The sequence below is a fragment of the Archocentrus centrarchus genome, chromosome 16 (genome assembly GCF_007364275.1).
Source record: "Archocentrus centrarchus isolate MPI-CPG fArcCen1 chromosome 16, fArcCen1, whole genome shotgun sequence".
Taxonomy (NCBI): Eukaryota; Metazoa; Chordata; class Actinopteri; order Cichliformes; family Cichlidae; genus Archocentrus; species Archocentrus centrarchus.
In genome coordinates, this window is record NC_044361.1 from 3,993,142 (window position 1) to 4,011,783 (window position 18,642).

Genomic DNA, 18,642 nt, shown 5'->3' on the forward strand with positions numbered 1-18,642 from the left:
GCTTGCTGCGTGCGTGTATTGGAGGGTGTGGAGTCAGCTGAAGTGAACTTTTCCAGCTGTTTAATCGTCACCCACTGTTACTCTTTGACTGTGTGCGCAAAGGTAAAAGTATATTTAAAATACTCGTTACGGTAATCAGACCACAAACTAAATATGAGGGAAAGAGTGTGTTTGTGTGGGACGCATTACTAATGTTGTGAGGTAGTCTGAAATTCCAACACAACTTAAAGATGAACACACACACACACAGAGTACAGGTTGAAGGCCTGGTATTGATCTTTATGATCAATACCAGGCCTTCAAAGACCCTAAAGAACAAATACACAAATCAATATGTAAATAGTCTGAGTATAAATGGAAGCTAAAGTTTTATTAGGGGGTGTAGAGCTGATAAAAATGCCGTGCACGCCCACATAAAGTAGGACACCTGATCACCCTAACTGTAGCCTAGATTTAAAAATGGATAGTGGGGAGGGGGGTTAGATGAGGGGATTTTAATGAGATGCCCATTTTTTTATTTTTATTATTTAACCATGTAGGCTGTTTGAAATTTTCATGTTTGCTTACATAGTCAAATGTAGTTCAGCAGCTTGGGAAAGGTAAAGAAAGGCCACTGATCCCACTCATCTATTCAATATGAGGCCACAGGCATACAATATTTTTTTTTTTATATATAAGACACCTGTTTGAATTTAATTAGGGGTCTTAATGCATAGATATGGGTGTGGCCACTCTGAGTGGCAACTGGGAGTCTTTAAGCCCCACCCACCCAGAAAGTTTTGTTTGTTGTGTAAGATGGTTGAATGCTAACTAATAACCATATAATGTATTTACTAAAAATCAGCAGTATCCTGTGCTGTCATTGGTAGTCAGTCACTTCAATTGCTCAGCTCAGAGTTAAGAAAAGATTGACTCAGGCTCTGCTCACTTGGCACTTCCTGCAGTTACTTTGCCCCCCCTGAAGTCATCGAATATCATTGACTCCCTAAGGTCTGCTGTCCTCGCATGTAGGTGAAAAAAGGTTTTAAAATCTTATTTTGTTTAAGCACCATATGTCAGATTTGACGTTTCATTTTACACATGCATTTTTATCTCCTGATGAGCATGAAATTAAAGTTAATTTACATAATGCTCAAGATGGCTACAAAGTAATGAGACTTGCTTCTTGAAGGATTATGTTCTGCTGAAATAAAAGAAACTCTTTCATGGTCTCTGGTAAGTATATATTATTTTACGCTTGTACTTTGGCCGTCTAAAAATGAGCATCCCATCTTATATCATGATGTATCATGTAAGTGCTTTGCTAACCAAGCTAGCCAGAGTTAGCATTAGCTGATAATAAGACTCATTGCTGGTTAAAATATCAGTTACAGTACCTTCTTATTTCCTTGGATTTGAACACCCACCCAGCTGTTAACTGTCCTATATTATCAAGAAAGAATGTAAATATATTTTTAAAAATGTATACTAATAAGTATAATTGTGTATAGTCCATATTTACTGTAGTGCGGTTTTACGGTCACATGATCACTAACCACATCATTTTGTGACGATGCAGGGTCAGCTGAATAAGGCTCCGGTCACACAGGGCCAGAGACCAGTCCGTGACCCTCAGTAGCCACAGGAGAGAATGAATATTCCCTGACCGGTTAGTGAAAACCTCCTTGTGATTTCTTTGGTTGCATACAGGTTGCCTCAGTTGCATGGAGCAAGCTGACGTGTCTGCAGACACTTGCGAAATACTCACAGGTCGTGGAACTCTGAAAAATTGTGGCACAAACTGGAAACAGATGATTTGCCTTCAAAATAAAAGCGGCATCTTTTGAGATGTTTCAGCTGCAGCGCCGAGACACAACTTTCACTCTGTTCTCTGTTTCTGGTTTGCTTTGCAGTTTTTCAGGGTTTACTATCATTTGGCTAAAAGTGTTGGCATTCAAGTTTGCATCCTACATGCAAACTATGGGCGACTGCAGCAATCTGCTAGTAACCAAAGTAGCACCCTGTTAGGGACCAATTTAGTAACTGGCAGCGACATGCCAACTGGTTGGGGACTGCAATTTTCCCCTTAAAAACCAGTTGTTGTATCACCTCTAATAAGTAAGAGAACTCTTGAGCCATGTGCGCATTTCATCATGTAAGAAACCTCAATAAAGTTATAATAAACAAGACTATCTGACCCTGGCATATAGAGGCAGACTGAAGCTAGACACTTTCTGTCTTCATTCAATAATAAAAATGTAAACTTTGAAGGCTTTAAGATAATTTTACTTAATTGCTTTTGTTTTAAACGCGACAGCCAAGCTCCAGAAGTCAGACGAAAGCTGGCTGCTGCAGGTGAGGTGGCAGGAACATATCTGAAGGTGAGTGTGCTGCGACGTCTTTATTAGTTACATTGATGGTCTGTTACAACCAGGATGATATTTTCTACATGTCAAAATTTAAGTCCCAGCAGAAAAGGTGAGTGTTTCATATTTTTAAATAATAATGCACTGAATTGAAGTGGCAGTGAAAAAAAAGAGAAAAAAAATCCCTCTCATGCTGTGGTTTAGGGAGGGAGGGGCTAATATAATGCAGTGTGAGGTGCCTCTAACAAATTAGAATGCACAATCACAACGTGCTGAAAGACGAGATAAGAACACAAAATTATTTTCAACTGGATTTTGTAACAGAATCCGATCCTTTGCGGGTTCTCTCGGAGTCTTGGCAGGAATCCTGACCCCCCCCCCCCCAAGGCAAAGGTGATTTTAGCTTGCCCCCACATCACCAGCTTTCTACACACGCTGCAGTGTTTAATTTATTTCAGCTTCACTTTGTGGAGCGCACATTCATCCACTTGGATTCATAAGTGTGGATGGCTGCACAGATGGGAAAAAGTTGTACATAAGAAATTCCATTTACCACTGGTTACGTTTTATTCAATTTGCAACAGACCCTGAAAAGGGGTTTCAGATTTGTTTGCAAAACATCATCTCCAGGCAGGAAAGTGTCAGCTTATGAACCATCAGTGTTTATTACTGCATGAGCTGAATAGTCTAGGTATAGAATCATTGTTAAGGTAAAACAATACTGATATTTATTTACAAATCATTTATATTAGCTAGGCAAATTTCATTTCCTGGCACTTGATTTGACCAATAACTCAATTACATTGTAATTTACAGTTTTTACAGTAGAAACCGATTGAGGAGCAGACTGCATGTTTAACAGTGCAAATCAAAGCCTTAGCCTGCTTTTCTCAAGGCAAACAACATGGAATGTTTAAATGAATAAGATTTCCAAATTTGTTGTACTGTTCAGAAGAATTGTATAACCAAGGATCTCACATTTCCATATTTAAAATGTTCTCTTTTTTTGGCATTTATCGAGGACTTTTTTAAACCAATGGCACCGTCTCTCTTTATGTGCTCAGTTCTTCAAATTTACATTTTGCCTGCATGAAAACTCCATCTCTACTATATGTCGTTCCTCTGTACATTTGTACACTTTTTTAGCATCGTTGCATAACGATGATGGTGAATCAGCAAACAGCAGTCCTTCTAAGGACGGTCCTGAGGCAGAGGCTGGGGGGGGGGCACGGGGGTTGCACATGTGCACATCATAAGTGGGCATGCTCAGAGCTCTGGTCGCTGTCATGACTGTCTTCATTGGCTAAGGAGTCCGTCGAATGGTGGAGCGCTGCAATGCCAGAGAACTCTGACGGCAGCAACGTCCCCTTTTTCACATTCACCAGTTCTTTCTCTCGAGCCGCTGCCCCCTGCTGGCCGCCCTTCACTCTTTTCCACTTCATCCTCCTGTTCTGGAACCACACCTTCACCTACAGGGTGACAGAAAATGTCAATTTCAGTGCACTTAAAGACAGATTACACAGCCACAAAAAGAATCAGGACGTAATTAGGAAGCCTTAATGCTTGACAGCAACTTTCTCTTAAAGTTTGGCAGCTATTTCTACACCAGCAATTATGTTTGGATGTTCGGTTACATTTGGCACTCGGCGTCTACCTGTTTTTCCCTGACTCAACAGCCCCGACCGTATTTACGTCTCTCAGACTGATGATTAAGCTGTTGCTTAAAACAGTTTACATGTCAAATAGAAGCAGCAGCTCCCTCAGTGTCGACACATGCGCTTGAAGGGAGGTTGGGGTGGTGGTGGGGGAATGAGATAGGAGGCCGAACTTGCCCCTGTCACGCAGGGTGGAACGGGTTTATTTTTGGGGAGTGTCGTTCCCAGGGGGGCCGAGCAGTCACATGGCCAGGAAGTTAGTTGACAGCACAAACGTTTGTCTTAAACGTCAGGGGAGTGTCACCTCAGATTCTTCACAGGCTTTGGGGCTAAAAGCAGAAGAGCATTCATTTATGGCTCTAATTTCTCATTAACTATTCACCCGCAGGGCACCTGAACTGCTTAACATTACACTTAAAGTGACACTCAGTTTATATAATATACCAAAGACCCTGACCTCTGCGTTAGGCAGGTCAACCTACAGGCTTGAAACAGCTCATTCAAGCATCTGTGTAGAACTGACGGGCCTTTCTAGAAACACACTATTGATAATGTAATAAATGCACAAAATAAGACGCAATTTCACTTTCAAGTCAAATCTAGTTTAAATCATATAGTTAAAACAGCAAAGTTTGATTAAATGTTTTTACAACATTTAACGACTATAATTAGACTACTTCACCCTGAAGTATCATCATTTCATACAGTTTAATATTTTGCCTGCTTTTAAAGTCTGGTTTAAACTCAGTTATGTAAGGGATTAGGGGCTGGAGCTCTACAGCTGCCATCTTTGAATCTGTTCCTGCTTTCACAAGACATAAAACATCCATCAGATTTCCCCGAACAGTACACGCAGCATAAATCAAGAACAGATTGCATTGCCAATATTTACCTCACTATCTCTCGCTGTATATTTTCCCAGACAAAACCGAGGTCGCACACAACATGTGCTGCGTGAGCTGACAAAATTTCACGCAGATTTCATGCTTTTTTTTAATTTATTTTTTTATTTTTAAAGCCACAGAAAGATTAATTGCAGCAGTCTCAGAGAAGGCTGAAGTGGAATTACGGTGGCAGACGCTGCGTTTGGTGGCCCCGTGGAGTTCAAAGGAGCTGCGCCTCTTTTTGCACTTTTGTAATGTGAAGCCAAAGTCGTGCATGAATTACATTAAGGTGCGTTTCTCGCTCATGTCGCAATTTTCATTGGCTTTCAGGCTAAGAATCACATTACTCTGAAACTCCTTCAGTCACCATATTCAAAGATTCCAGTGTTTATATAATATTTGATCAATCTGATAAATTGGCTTTTACTTAAAAATTTAAGCAATTTGTTGCCTCAAAAATATTAGGTAACATCAACATAAGATGGTTGACATATTAACATATGTCAGCATATTCCCTCTTGAATCATATGAACTTAATATACATGCACCAGCCACTTTATTAGGTACACCTGTTCAGCTGTCTGTTAAGACCAGTATCTAATCAGCCAATCATATGGCAGCAACTCAGTGCATTTAGGCATGTAGGCATGGTCCAGACGATGTGCTGAAGTCAAAACTGAGCAGCAGAAGAAAGGTGACTTAAGTGACTCTGAATGTGGTACGGTTGTTGGTGCCAGATGGGCTGTACTGAGTACTTCAGAAACTGCTGATCTACTGGGATTTTCCCACACAACCATCGCTAGGGTTTGCAGAGAATGGTCCAAAAAAGAGGAGCCATCCAGTGAGCGGCGGTCTTCTGGACAAAAATGTTTTGTTGATGCCAGAGGTCAGAGGAGAGTGGCCAGACTTCTTCGAGCTGATAGAAAGGCAGCGATAACTCAAATAACCATTTGTTAGAGCGTATGCAGGAGAGCGTCTCTGAATGCACCACGAGTCAGCTAAGAATAAGAAACTCAGGCTACAGTTCACACGGGCTCAACAAAATTGCACAGCAATTGGAAAGACATTGTTCTGATGAGTCTTGATTTCTGCTGCAATGTTTGGATGATAGGGTCAGAATTTGGTGTTTAACAGCATGAGAGTATCCTGCCTTGTATCAGCAGCTCAGGCTGCTGCTGCTGCTGCTGCTGGTGGTGTAACAGTGTGTGGGATAATTTTCTTGGCACACTTTGAGCCCCTTTGTACCAAGTGAGTATTGTTTAAGCGCTGCAGCCTATCTGAGTGTTGTTGCTGCCTATGTGCATCCCTTTATAGCCGCAGCGTACCCATCTTCAGGAGAACGCAGCATCACAAAGCTCAGATCACCTCAAACTGGTTTCTAGAGCATGACAGTGAGTTCAATGCACTCAAACGGCCTCCACAGTCACCACATCCCAATCCAATAGAGCACCTTTGGGATGTGGCGGAACAGGAGATTGACATTGTGGATGTGCCGCTGACAAACCCTGCAGCTACTGTGTGACGCTATCGGGTCAAAACGGACCAAAATCTCTGTCAACTGTTTCCAGCATCTTGTTAAATTCATGTCATGAAGAATTAATGCAGTTCTGAAGACAAAGGGGGTCCAACCCAGTACTAAAGGTGTAGCCTACAAACAGTGAGTGTAGTTTCCCAAACATTTACATAATGTGTTAGAGACAAATATCTCAGTTTTTGGTGCTTTCCTGTGCCACACACACCCAGCATCACTGATCACTGTTCATAGATAAATCTTTATACTGTCCTTAGTTATACAAACTCTGGAAACCACATCCACAAGAATCAAAGTCTAAACACAACATGACTGACATAACGATCACAACTCTACTAAATTTAGGATATGATGTGATCCTTTTGCACTTGCCACTGCAGAAGTGTTCCATACGCAGAAAAATCAAGTAGAAATTATTAAACAACATATCCTAAGTATGCACACCCGTACTTCTTAGTGTACTCGCAAACAGCACAGAAAACTCAAAAACTGAAAACTAGGTTAAATGAAGTAAAACACCATTTAATTTAAATGAGGGCATTGCTTGTATTTATAGCGCTCACTAACAGACCGTTGGTGCGAGACTAGCCTGTTTGCAGTGTTGACCTATCATCCACTGATGGCTTACAACACAAACACACACACACACAAATTGAGGCTCTAAACTGCCGAGCGTCTGAAATCCTGGATCAGGAACGGGAAAACTTTTTTCCCAAACACTTGCAGAGTGAAACACGGGGAAACATGCTCCTGTTCCACAACTGTTTCAATGTGTTTCTGGCAAATTAAATTATACATAAAATAAATTAATGATTTTCAATTAAATTTATTTATTTATTGCCTTTGTGATATTTTTATTTAAATATATGGTTTAAAATGTTTGCAGTTCATTGTGTCTTTAGTTGCATTCTGCATGGTGTTTGTAAATCTTTTAAACATGTATATTGTGGGGCGTTTTGCATCTAAGGGCAGCTCCCAAAACGTGTGCTTTTTACATTTAATCTACACTTTATTCCACTGTGAAATTTCACTGGCATGGAGTCAACTAAGTGTGAGTTACAGCTTCCAAACGGGTGTCATAGAACAACAGGCAGTACACTTTTTCCTTCCCTGCATTTGTCTTCGGTTATTTATTTCATGTGCCTGCATTTTACAGCAATCGGCCCACGCTCAGAGACCAATTTGTATTTGCAAGGGTAGTGGGAGAAAGGAAGTGACTTGCTAGACAGCACTTCCTTAAACCCGTCTCCCTGTCTTGACTGTGGACGGCCTGAAAGAATAGACAGGAACATCTGGAATATGATAGTCCCTACATACAGCCACATCTGGAGCACAATAGCCCTCACACTGAAGCTACAAAAACACAGTAGCAAGCTGAAAAGCCTCCTCATCATCCCGAGGCCGCCTTTGTTTTCACAACATGGCATTAATGTGCTAATGGGGGGGTGTTCCAATAATGTCTACACCCAGGGGAAAACAAGCAGTGGTGGGTAAGAACATACTTGTCTTTCAGTGAGGTCGAGGTTGACAGCGATCTCGTAGCGCCTTAGTCTGGTTAGGTAGTTGTGGTGGGCGAACTCTGCCTCCAGCTCTCGGATTTGCTCCTTGGTGAACGCCGTCCTCTCCTTCCTGGGCTTGCTGCTCACATCTGACTTGTAATTCCCATCCTGGGACTCTGAAACCAAACACCACACAGGTTTGTGTTGCACGCAGAGCAGATTTATATGCAACAAAAATAAAAATAAGGCAAATGTTATGTGGCAGGTGCGAATCAGCAGGGGGAGAAAAGGGGCAAGGTAAGAGAAACAGTGAGAGCTGTCAGTCACACTTTATTGTTCAGTCATTGTTTATGAATACTTTAAGTGGCTGGAAGGACTCGTGGGCGGCAACACATGTGTGTGTCTGCATGACGGCAGCTGTGCTGCTACAATAGGCTGGCTCTTTTACTGTCAACATGGATGTAATTTGGCTTGAAGAAGTTTGCTTTAAGCTTTCATTTTCGTATCAGGAAAGAAAAAGTGAAGTCCTGCTATTTTCACATACTTCCTGATTTTCAGCTTTGTGTTTTATGATTGGCAAAATATGCTGTAATCATAAGATTAGATTTTAGATATCTAAAAGCTAAGAAGCTGCAAATGAAAGTCTTCACAAATGCAGATATCAGTAATACAAATATTTGTAAAGTGGGAACTTGGAACATATTATGCACTTCCTTTAAAAAAAAAATATAAATTCCTAGCTTGTGACATCTCCACTTTAATTCATCGTGCCAGAAAAATACTTTTTGTTTTGGTATTTCCCTAAACTTTCCGAAGAAAACACATACGGCTCATTTGCCTTCCAAAACTTTCCTATTGTGAGCAGTCTTTGTGGTTTCTCTGTTGGCCACGCTTCACTTGCACATTGCACTTGAAGGCAGCAGCGATTGCATGCTAATTCATCTGCGGTCCTGTTCTGTCGTGTGTGTTAATCCAGCAGGTCTGCGTCAGGCCAAACTGTAAATAGTCCTGCAGCTCAGAGCCAGACTCACAAACAGTGCGAAGTGTGAAGCCACGTAAGAGAGGAAACTTCAACTTTAACTAAGAGTTCTCCCATCAGGGACCCCTGCTGGTTCTGTTTTTCTGCCATGAAGAGAATCTTCCTTCTAATTAAGCGTATATTTTCTCGAGCAAAATAACTCCCTCGAGTCTGAAGAGAAGATGAGAGGTAAACTGAAACTGCTCTACAAAAGTTATATTTGTATGGCACTCACAGTTTTAGAGCCAAGGACAAACAAAACATATATAAAACTGCAAAAAATTCCCTCATGAGTTTTATGAAATGAAACCAATCATTGCTTGACCCGCAACTTGTGTCCAGCTCCCCCCTTGACCTTGCCTTTCCCTCTCTGTAATTTCAGTCCCTGCGCTGCAGTGTGAGTCTTATTGAAACAGGCCTTTCAGATGTGTTCATCGGCTCTCTCTGGTAAACACGTAAAGCACATTGTGTAAAGAGAAATAAAAGCATAACAGTGCCAGCTGCTTCAGACCAATAGGCCTGGAGTTAAAACAAGCGGCGGGCTTTTATGACCCAGCCACTACACCACAGCAATTAGGTTCTCCCTGTAACTTTCATCTCTCCACAAAAAAGGAGGAATAATATGAGAAAAATACATGCACCCAGACAGGGCACGCCGCTGAGGGTTCCCAAATGAACTTAACGCATTGTTCTTAAAAATAATCTAAGATTGGATGGATAACATGATCAGATTATTTTTCTTATGCTGAAAGCATCTGCATTGGTTGTTTCCCTTCACTGAAAAGTTATTATTTTAAATTGTCTTTGTGCGCACAAACATGAAGCCAAACACACCAACACAGCCGCAAAGTTTTTCTTGAGCTACTTTAAAAGAAATTTCGAATGCCAGCGAGAGGCCTGCGGCGCTTCACTCCTCCTTTTTACAACTCCGCCTCAACAAAATAAGACTTGAAGCACCTTTTATTGTTCCCCACAGAAAGTCTAGTAACTTTTTTAAAGAATGGCCACTCCCTTGACAGTACTGTGCAAATAAGACCGAGACTCGGCAGAGACACACGGACTCATCTCATTAGCCCAGACTGCGTGCTTCCTTGAGAAAACAGTCACAAGTGGGAATTACACACAGAAAGCCGAGATGCTTCATATTTGAGCAAAAGGGGGGGATTTCTAGCATGGAAATGAGCTCTCGAGTTTTGTTATTATTTCTGTATCTAAATTCAGGTTTCGCTCGAGTTTCTCATCCAGATGGTGAAACCTAATCAGAGCTCTATCTCATGCAACAGGCAGCGCTCTGATATTTAGACAGCTGACTGAGTCAGCAGCCTAGTTAGCCCCGATAATCAGCGTGATTGGTGTTAGCGTTGGGAGAATGTGCCGCACATGTAATGAGTGTGCAGCGACTTTTGTTGCAGAGGAAGTGTATTTAGAGACAGAGGCTCAGTTTTCCAGTGATTTGACAAAAGAGGAAAGGTGGAGGGGTGAATTAATGGGTTAAAGGTACTTTTTCAACATTTTGCATGCAGACAACTTGAAATTTTGTGCAAATGAAGTGGTGTAACTAAAAATCAAGCTTCAAAATCTTATGTTGTGAGACTCTTTAACTGTCCTGTATGGAGTTTCTATTAAATCAGGGAGTAATCTCAATTTCAAACTTAATTAGTTCCAGTGGTGTGTTGTTGTGTGTTAGTTAAAGTTAGTCAAAGTTAGTCCTATTGCATTTTACAAACTTTTGGCATATAAACTGGCAACACTCAACCAGTCCGAGGGGAAAATACCACCCTCCAACTACACTGTGGAAATGTGGGAATATCACTGGTCAAGTGCAGATGATGGTCTGCGATTACAGAGAGCGTATAAGAAGGGTGCAGGATTAGCAGTGACAGGCTGCAATCCTCAAATGGACAGAAACTGGCGAGCTCACTTTCTGTGAGAAACTCTCACTGATATCACTTTGCTAGTCGCCTCTTGCGACCCGACCCCGGCCCGGCCATTTGTCATCCTGTGATTAATTATTGTGGTGCCTGCAGGTCGAAGAGAAGTTTTGCAGGTCGTTATTATCCATTTAAGTATAGTCGTTAAACAGGTGTTTATCAATGATATGTGAGAAGTGTGTTTTTTTTATAAATAAATAATATGTGGTTTTGAATTTTTACAATTTTTTCATATCAATGACTGCCAACTTAAGAGCAATAAAAGTATTACAGATACACAATTTAAGGATGATTTTTGGGAGAGTCACAAATGTAATATTTAACAACAAAGTGTCCCTAAAGCTCACAGCCTGCAGGACCTTTACTGTTCAGAACACCCAACTGCCTATAGATATAGAAAGGTAAAAGTTGTAATAGAGAGGCAATACAATTTATATGAAAAAACACTTATGAAATATTAATATAACTCATGATTGACTGAATTAGATACATTGTTTTTGCAAGCGCTCCATCTAAACTTGGCCCTAATTTTGTGAAAAGTGACCCCCCAAATATTTTCCAGCCTTTCAGTAAATCTGTGATTTATGTGAACTTTAGTATTTAGTAAATGAAAAGCTCTGCGTGTGCCACGAAGCACCCGTGCAGTCTTTCACAGTCCTTGACAATAATTCTTTACTGTGCGCCTCATTCTCAGCTCTCTAAAGCGCGTCGCAACAAACCAGATGTGATTTTTAAATAAAACATGGCAGCAGTCAGATGTGCCCACACTGCGGCCTTTGCTCCACGCTTCAGTCCGCCTGCCGCCTCCCGCCTAGCTGCGTGTCAGCCGGCACCTACAAACTGCTTTCCAGACGTTTTTGTGTTTTTGTATCAGAGCTGCAGAATTCCCAACAGCCGCGCTGTTGAATGATTTAGAGTGATGTGTACAGATGTTTCTGTTATTCTTGAGCTCTGTGTGGAATTTCTTAAATGCTGATATTTATGTTAAAATGTTTATCCAAGAAAAATAATGAACAAAGACATTTTAGAAACGCCTCCAAAGTATTTCATATGCAGCCTTTGGTTGTGCAATGTGTCAGGTTTTTTTTTAAAAAAAATAATATTTGTGGACACATGAGAAATGAAATCTCTGCCTTTAAAATTGCTTCAGTTTTCTGCTGAGAAAATTCCAGCTTTTCTTACCTGAACTGTCACTTTTCCTCTTGCCGTTTCTCTTCTCGGCCTCAGCAGGTGACAAAGTCTGTCTGCCAAAGTCTGCAGGCACACAAGAGGCCCCTGTAGGGGTGCTGCCACTGCCCAGACTGGGGGTGCTGGCGCACATACTGGGCCCACCAGGGTGGCCCAGGTCCGAAGGTGTGGGCCCATTGTCGTGGGATGAGTGGGAGTGTGGGTGGCAAAGGCTGTGGCGCGTACCGCTGCCAGGTGACGGCATCTGCGGGATATGCCAAGATGTATGGTGCTGAGGTGGGTGGTGATGCTGCTGGGTAGGCAGGTGGCCGCGGTGAGGGTGGTGGTGGTGCTGCCCGGGAAACAGGCTGTCGTCACCTGGGTAGCTGGAGATGATACAGGGCGAGGGCGAGGAGGTAGAGGAGGAGGACGATGAAGAGGCCAGGTCAGGGTAGGAGACGTGGTCCGAGCGTCCGTGAAGCGCCAGAGGAGACTGGGTGAAGGCGGGATGCAGGGCCTGCGCCGGGGCGTGGGGACTCCGCAGGCAGCCGAAAAGTGTGTGATCCATCGTGTGCAAACACACGCACGGCCCTCCGGGAAAGGTGAGAAGGGCAAGTGAAAGAGGCAATGTTACTAAATGAACCAAAACCAGAAAGATCACAAGCACATATCCAAGATGTTTCCCTTTTTCCCTTGACTATCCCAAAACTTTTCCCTTCAGTTAGAAAAAATAGTCAGAGCAGCAAGTAAAATGTGTTTTGAAATGGGTGTCCTGTGGTAATCCAGAGCATGCGGCCAGTTGCCAGGCTGTACAGGATAAACAGTTAGCCCAGGACAAGCTGCAGCTGAGCCTCTCAGATGTCAGGAGGAACACGGGACTGGAGCTCGAGGCTGGGAGCAGAAGGAGGTTCCTAGGAACTGCAGAACGAGGGGAGCCAGCGCAGGGGATGTTATAAATAGGGTGTAACGTGAGAGGGAGGCTGGGTCATAGACTGCATACGCGCTACTGACCACATACATATGATCACCCTCCAAAAAGCACAGCATAATAAATCTGTACTATTAAAATGGCTGAGCCTCAGGAAAGAAGGCAATTTATTTTGGACTTGGATCTGACCTCCGGTGGCCATCTTTTTTTTTTTTTTTTTAATTCAAGAAAACAGCCTTAATGGCTCGTGGGTGGGGCCGGGGGAGAGAGGGAGGTCGCATGAGGGGAAGTGGGAGAGTGTGAAGAGACAGCGAGGGAGAGGTGTCAGGGGTTAACTCAGCATGTCACCCTATCATTGTCAAATGTTGTTACCCCTGTAACAGGCGAGGATGCTCGTTGCCTCCATTGATGGTCACCTGAAGTCATCATTATCATGATCACGTGATGTTAAGATCTCCGGCCTGTCGCAGTGACGCTGACTCGCGACTTATTGAAAACAAATACGAAAAGCTTTGTTCCAAAATTACAATTTAAGCGTTTTTTTCCGAAGTTCTGTGCTAGACTCAGAATAACCACGGGTCATTTTTAATGTAGTGTAACCAATCATTTTGTGAATGTGACTTTTTTGGAAATGGTGTTTATCTCATTTTGAAATGAAACACATCATTAAACCAATATGGATACATTTTGACTTTTGATACGAGGTCACGGGGGTCACAGATCTGCTTCCTGAAATAACAAACTTTATTCCACTCTTTTTAATCAACAGTAATTGTCGAGACAAATATGGAAATACTATTTTATACTATTTCAGATGCCAACACACACACGCACACACACACACACATACACACACACATATATACATATTAGTATATGTAGAGTATTAGTGTGCAGAGTTGAGAATGAACAGAAGGAAAGTTTTTCATAATATTTTCTTACATTTTTGGCCCTGACATAAAGGCCATAAAGGAAAAGTTATTCTCTGGGAAAAGTGAAGTAGGGGGGAAAAGCAGCTGGGAAACAGCTGTGAATGTGTCACTGGTTTCTCTTATTTTCTCTAATTATTCATATCCGGAGCTCAAATAAGACAAAATAAAATTTACTTATTTTCTACCATCAAGCTTATTTAAGACAGAAAGTCTAGGAAATAAAAAACAAATGAGACATAATAATGATTTGTAGCTGTACAGTATTGATCTAATGGGGGAATTATAAAAATCTGGTCCTATGCTGCTAAAATTTCTCAGCTATTTAATTTCTAAATGTAACAATTAGTATGATATATATGGTTTATATAGCATATTAAATTGTAATTTATGTGGTCTACATTTTAATAAATTGCAGGTGAATGATCGTGACCATAGTATCAATTAAAAGAATATACAGTATGAATTAAATTGATATAATGCATAAAACAAAATTAAAACTCGAAGCTGCTTTAAGGCTCTCGTGGCTCGGCCCGTTTTAAAAGGGGGGGACGGTCACAGTGACTCCACACTCTGGGGATCCAGTCAGGCTGTTCCACGGGGGCTCTGTGGGCCGCCTGAGAAAGGAAATTAATTCCACTTTAAGGGAAAATTACTTTAACAGATAGGACAGTGGAGGCAGGCTGTAACTTTGCCGCTGTCGCTCCCCCATCCCCCCCCAGTCCCTCCAAAGCCTCCGAAGGCAGCAGAGGCAGCGCAGCAGAGGAAAGGCACCTTAGGTGAGTGAGTGTCAAACTCTTCTACTGTTTATCTTACAAATTAAGGCTATTAGCAGGTTAGCCCAGGCTATATATTTGCTCAGGGCCCTGAGCAGGTATTAATACACACGTGTTTCCAATCCTGTTGCTGGTCTCGCTGCACCGATGGCCCGCGTTGTGGGTCTTTTCAGTCAGTCTTTGGCCCTTGTGAGCTTTATGAGACAAAATCTTCTAGTGTGTGAATAAGTGTGAGTGCGTTGGTGTGTAAAGCAGGGATACACACACATATGGAGACATCTTTCATTGTTAAAAGATGAAGTATCAAAGAGTCATACTGTCCACATATATTTAATTTAATCTTTTACACATTTTATACCTTTAATTTGCTTCTTTTTTTCTTTTTTTTTAATATTTTACTGTGCCCTTAAATGTAATCCCTAACACTGGTGACACATGGAGCCTTTCAGAGCTGGTAACCCTAAAATAAATGCCAGTAGTTCAGATTCAGTGAAGATATTTAATGTTGCATGCAGATGCTCTTCTAGTCTGACTCAACTCTTATTTTGGACATAAAAATGACCCCATGTGATGATATTTTGAATACTGGCACAAACTACAGTGTTATAAATCTGAAGCTACCTGTGCCGGCCTCCAATAGCATGCATGCATTTGTCTGACTTTTTATGTGATGACATGTGACATGACGTTTTAAGGCGAGTGTGTGTGCAACATATATAAAGTTCAAAAGAAGAGGCCACCGAGAGGTTGTGTTTGTGAGGATCTTAAATCTCGGGGGGGTCAGAGCAGCGTGTTTTCTCCACCGTAGACAGAAACCGAAGGTAAAAGACCTGCTGCTCAACCTGTGGCTGTCAGTCAGCCTCACAGGCAGGACGGGTTACAGCAACCACAGCTCAGTGCCACCGTCACCAAAACAAACACGCAGCCACCGCTTTACTGCGTTTCTCACACTAATTTAAAGTTAACGCCGTCTTTTGCTGCTACGTTACCAAACTTTCTCTTATTGCTGGAATTTTTTTTAACACTCAGCCAAACCGTGAAAGTTGTGGCTTCAACCAGAAGATAAAACAATGAAAAAGTGTTCCTGCATCTCTTTAATGTGGTATTAAAAGCTTTTAAAACTTTTTTTATGTAGACAAAAAAACAAAAACAAGACAGAGCAAATATTCCAAGAAAATAATGAAAGGAAGCTGTGTGGGTGGGATTTAAAAGCCCCTGAAGGCCGGGAAGAAATGCAAAAGGCTAATGCAGAAGTATTATGAAGGTGAGCAAACAAGCAGGAATATAATCAAAAGCAAACAGAGTCAACAACATAAATCCAAGAGAAACAATAAAGGAATAATGTGTTGAAAGTACATATAAAATAAAGAAATGAAAACACGAGAAAAAGATAACACTGTATTTCAATCCCTCCATTTAGGATATAAATAAGCCTTATATGGCACATGCATGTGAACAAATACATTAATATATATTTGTTAAGCTGTAACTCTTAATATTGCGCTCACATGTATAAACACATAATGAAAGGCAATTTAGCAAAACATGCATGCAGTAATGTAAAATATCTATTTTATAAGTGCTGTCTTTATGTCCACATGCAGCAACTTTGTAGTGTGTTACAAAACATTATATATTTATATCCTGCATTACTGATATCTAATAATAGCAATTTAAAAAAAAATTATATCTGCACTGGCACACGAGCTTATAAAACTTTATGATAAACTAAATCCTTTTAGTTATTCTTGTTGCCGCTCGCCTTCCTGAATTTAACAGGCCCGGATGTGTAATACGCGTCTCTCCAGAAACACTTTGATGCCGGCTCTCTCGGCTTCACAGTCTAATATGAGCGTTTAAAAAGGCCCAGTGTGTGTGTAATCATTATTAAACATTTTCCTCTTGTTTTTAGTCTCCAGCTAATATGGAAACATTTCAGAGTGTATAACACTCAGCGAGCCTCTAAAGCATGCAGCCAAGTACAGAAGGATTACAGCTGATGTGTAAATCTCATGTATATGAGAAGACATGATAACCGAAGTGTCTTCGTATGTAAATGGAAACCTGCAGAATTTAAAGCAGAAGTTTCTCCTGATGGAAGCTGAAAACAGTGATTCCACACGAGCCATTTTCATGTTTGCTCATCAACAGAAAAACACTTTTAAACGAGCAGCAGGAAGCAAAGTTTTCCCAGTTTGTGGCTCATTAATTTAAACATTTCTTCCAGGGCTGAGATTCTTAATAAGGAGACAAATCTGAAATCAGCCTCACTGATAAATACCGTCTCATACTGAGCCGATGCTGCGAGGACAGTGACCGTGTTGAGATGAACGTGTGCGGGCGGTGTGGAAACTGTCGTCGCTGCTCATTTCCTCTCAGACTTCAGCCGCAGATTTACAGCAGTTGTCAGGAATATTGTCCGTATGGAGGATCGCGGGATGTCAGTGATATATGATGAAGAGAGACAGTAAAAGTTGTCTCCGTTTACAGCTCAATTTCATAAAGAGAACAGCAGCCCTCTCGGCGAGTGACAGGAAGGCAGCATGAAGGCAAAATTGTGACAGCTTTGAAATCTGTGGCTTTTATCTGTGGCTTATATCTGAGGCTTATATCTGAGGCTTATATCTGAGGCTTGCGATGGGCAAAATGCATTTGTGTTTTTAGTGTAAAGCAATTTGCATGAGATTCAACACATTTCAGAGTTCAACCTCTGAGAGGGAAGTTTTTCTTCTTAAAAGTGGACCTTTGATTTCCTTTAGTTTAAGAGTTGCTTTTTTACCTTTTTTAATATTTTTTGAAATATTACTGCTGCAGTGAACCCCCCCCCCTTCCTCCCACACGTTTTTCCCAACATTTCTAATTTGTTTTATTTTCAAGTAAATGAAAAAAATTACAAAATTGACCTTATGAATTCAAAACACACGCTAAAAACAGGCTCACCCCCCCAAAAAAAGGTGCCATTTCCGAGATAACACAGCTCTGATGATTATGCCTTTGTAAAAATGAGTCTGTTATGCTCCTCTAATGGCGTCATCTTTCTCAGCTGCTGCTCTTAGCTGGCCATTTTCTGTGTCTGTAATGGCCGTGGACAGCCGGGGTGAGATCATCATCTATAATGGGGGGTTGGTTGGAAGTGCCTGGTGTGATGGTTCCCCTTTGCCTCCAGCTTGAAGGAATTGGAGCCTGAGTAGACGTGTGTGATGCTGTGCAGGGCCCCCGCACCCAGTCAGACCACACCTCAAACAGCCCGGGGTCGCCACACTAAAACCTCCATTTAGATCTGGACCCGGTACAACCGCCAAAACCAAAAGCGGCACCGGCTTCAGCCAGCCACAGCGCTAAGCTCGTTTCCTCCCAGACTAAATTTGTAAACGCCCTCCTTCGTTTCGCCCCCTTCACACTCCTCACCATCTTCAAGCGAGAGGGAATGGGTGCCAGGTGGGGAACAACTCCAGACTTCTCAATTTGTGAACTGGGCCATTAGTGATTTTTATTTGTTCGATTTGATCGCCTGCCCACCTACCACCCAACCAAAACCACCCTGCACACTAAACTTCCTGCTCCACGCTGTAGCACATAATGCTGCAGGCCCGGTCCAGTCGCCGTGGAAGAGCTCTGGACATATTGCATCACTCCAGCGTCCCTCTGATGGTCCAGCTTCAACATGCTGTTTCAATAAGGCAAATCATTCAGAAGAGTGAAGTCAACCTTTTATGATTTAACGGCTTCCTTCTCTCTTCGGGTTCCTGAGGGTTTCTGGATGATTCCCAGAGAATTTGTTCCACTGACTTACCATACAGGGGGGGGGGCTTGTTTTCTGACTAATGCGAGTCAACATGTTAGGGCCGGTGAATCTCATTAACACCTAATTCAGTGCCATCAGTCTGATTTCTGCTCAACATCATCATTAGTTTAACACTGTCTCTTAGAAATGAGGCTCATGCAGGATTAATTTGCAGCAGCTTTGGAAAAATATTAT

The 18,642-nt window shown here is 41.8% G+C and overlaps 1 protein-coding gene across 1 annotated transcript; it reads right to left on the reverse strand.

The window, feature by feature from the left end:
• Positions 1–2,893: 2,893 nt before the first annotated feature.
• Positions 2,894–13,102, reverse strand: meox2a (mesenchyme homeobox 2a). The gene is made up of 3 exons (XM_030749171.1): positions 12,046–13,102; positions 7,918–8,090; positions 2,894–3,814 (listed from the first exon to the last, which is right to left on the reverse strand). Exons 1-3 carry the CDS (start codon positions 12,596–12,598, stop codon positions 3,596–3,598), a joined length of 945 nt encoding a protein of 314 aa, XP_030605031.1. The 5' UTR covers positions 12,599–13,102; the 3' UTR covers positions 2,894–3,595.
• Positions 13,103–18,642: the final 5,540 nt, after the last annotated feature.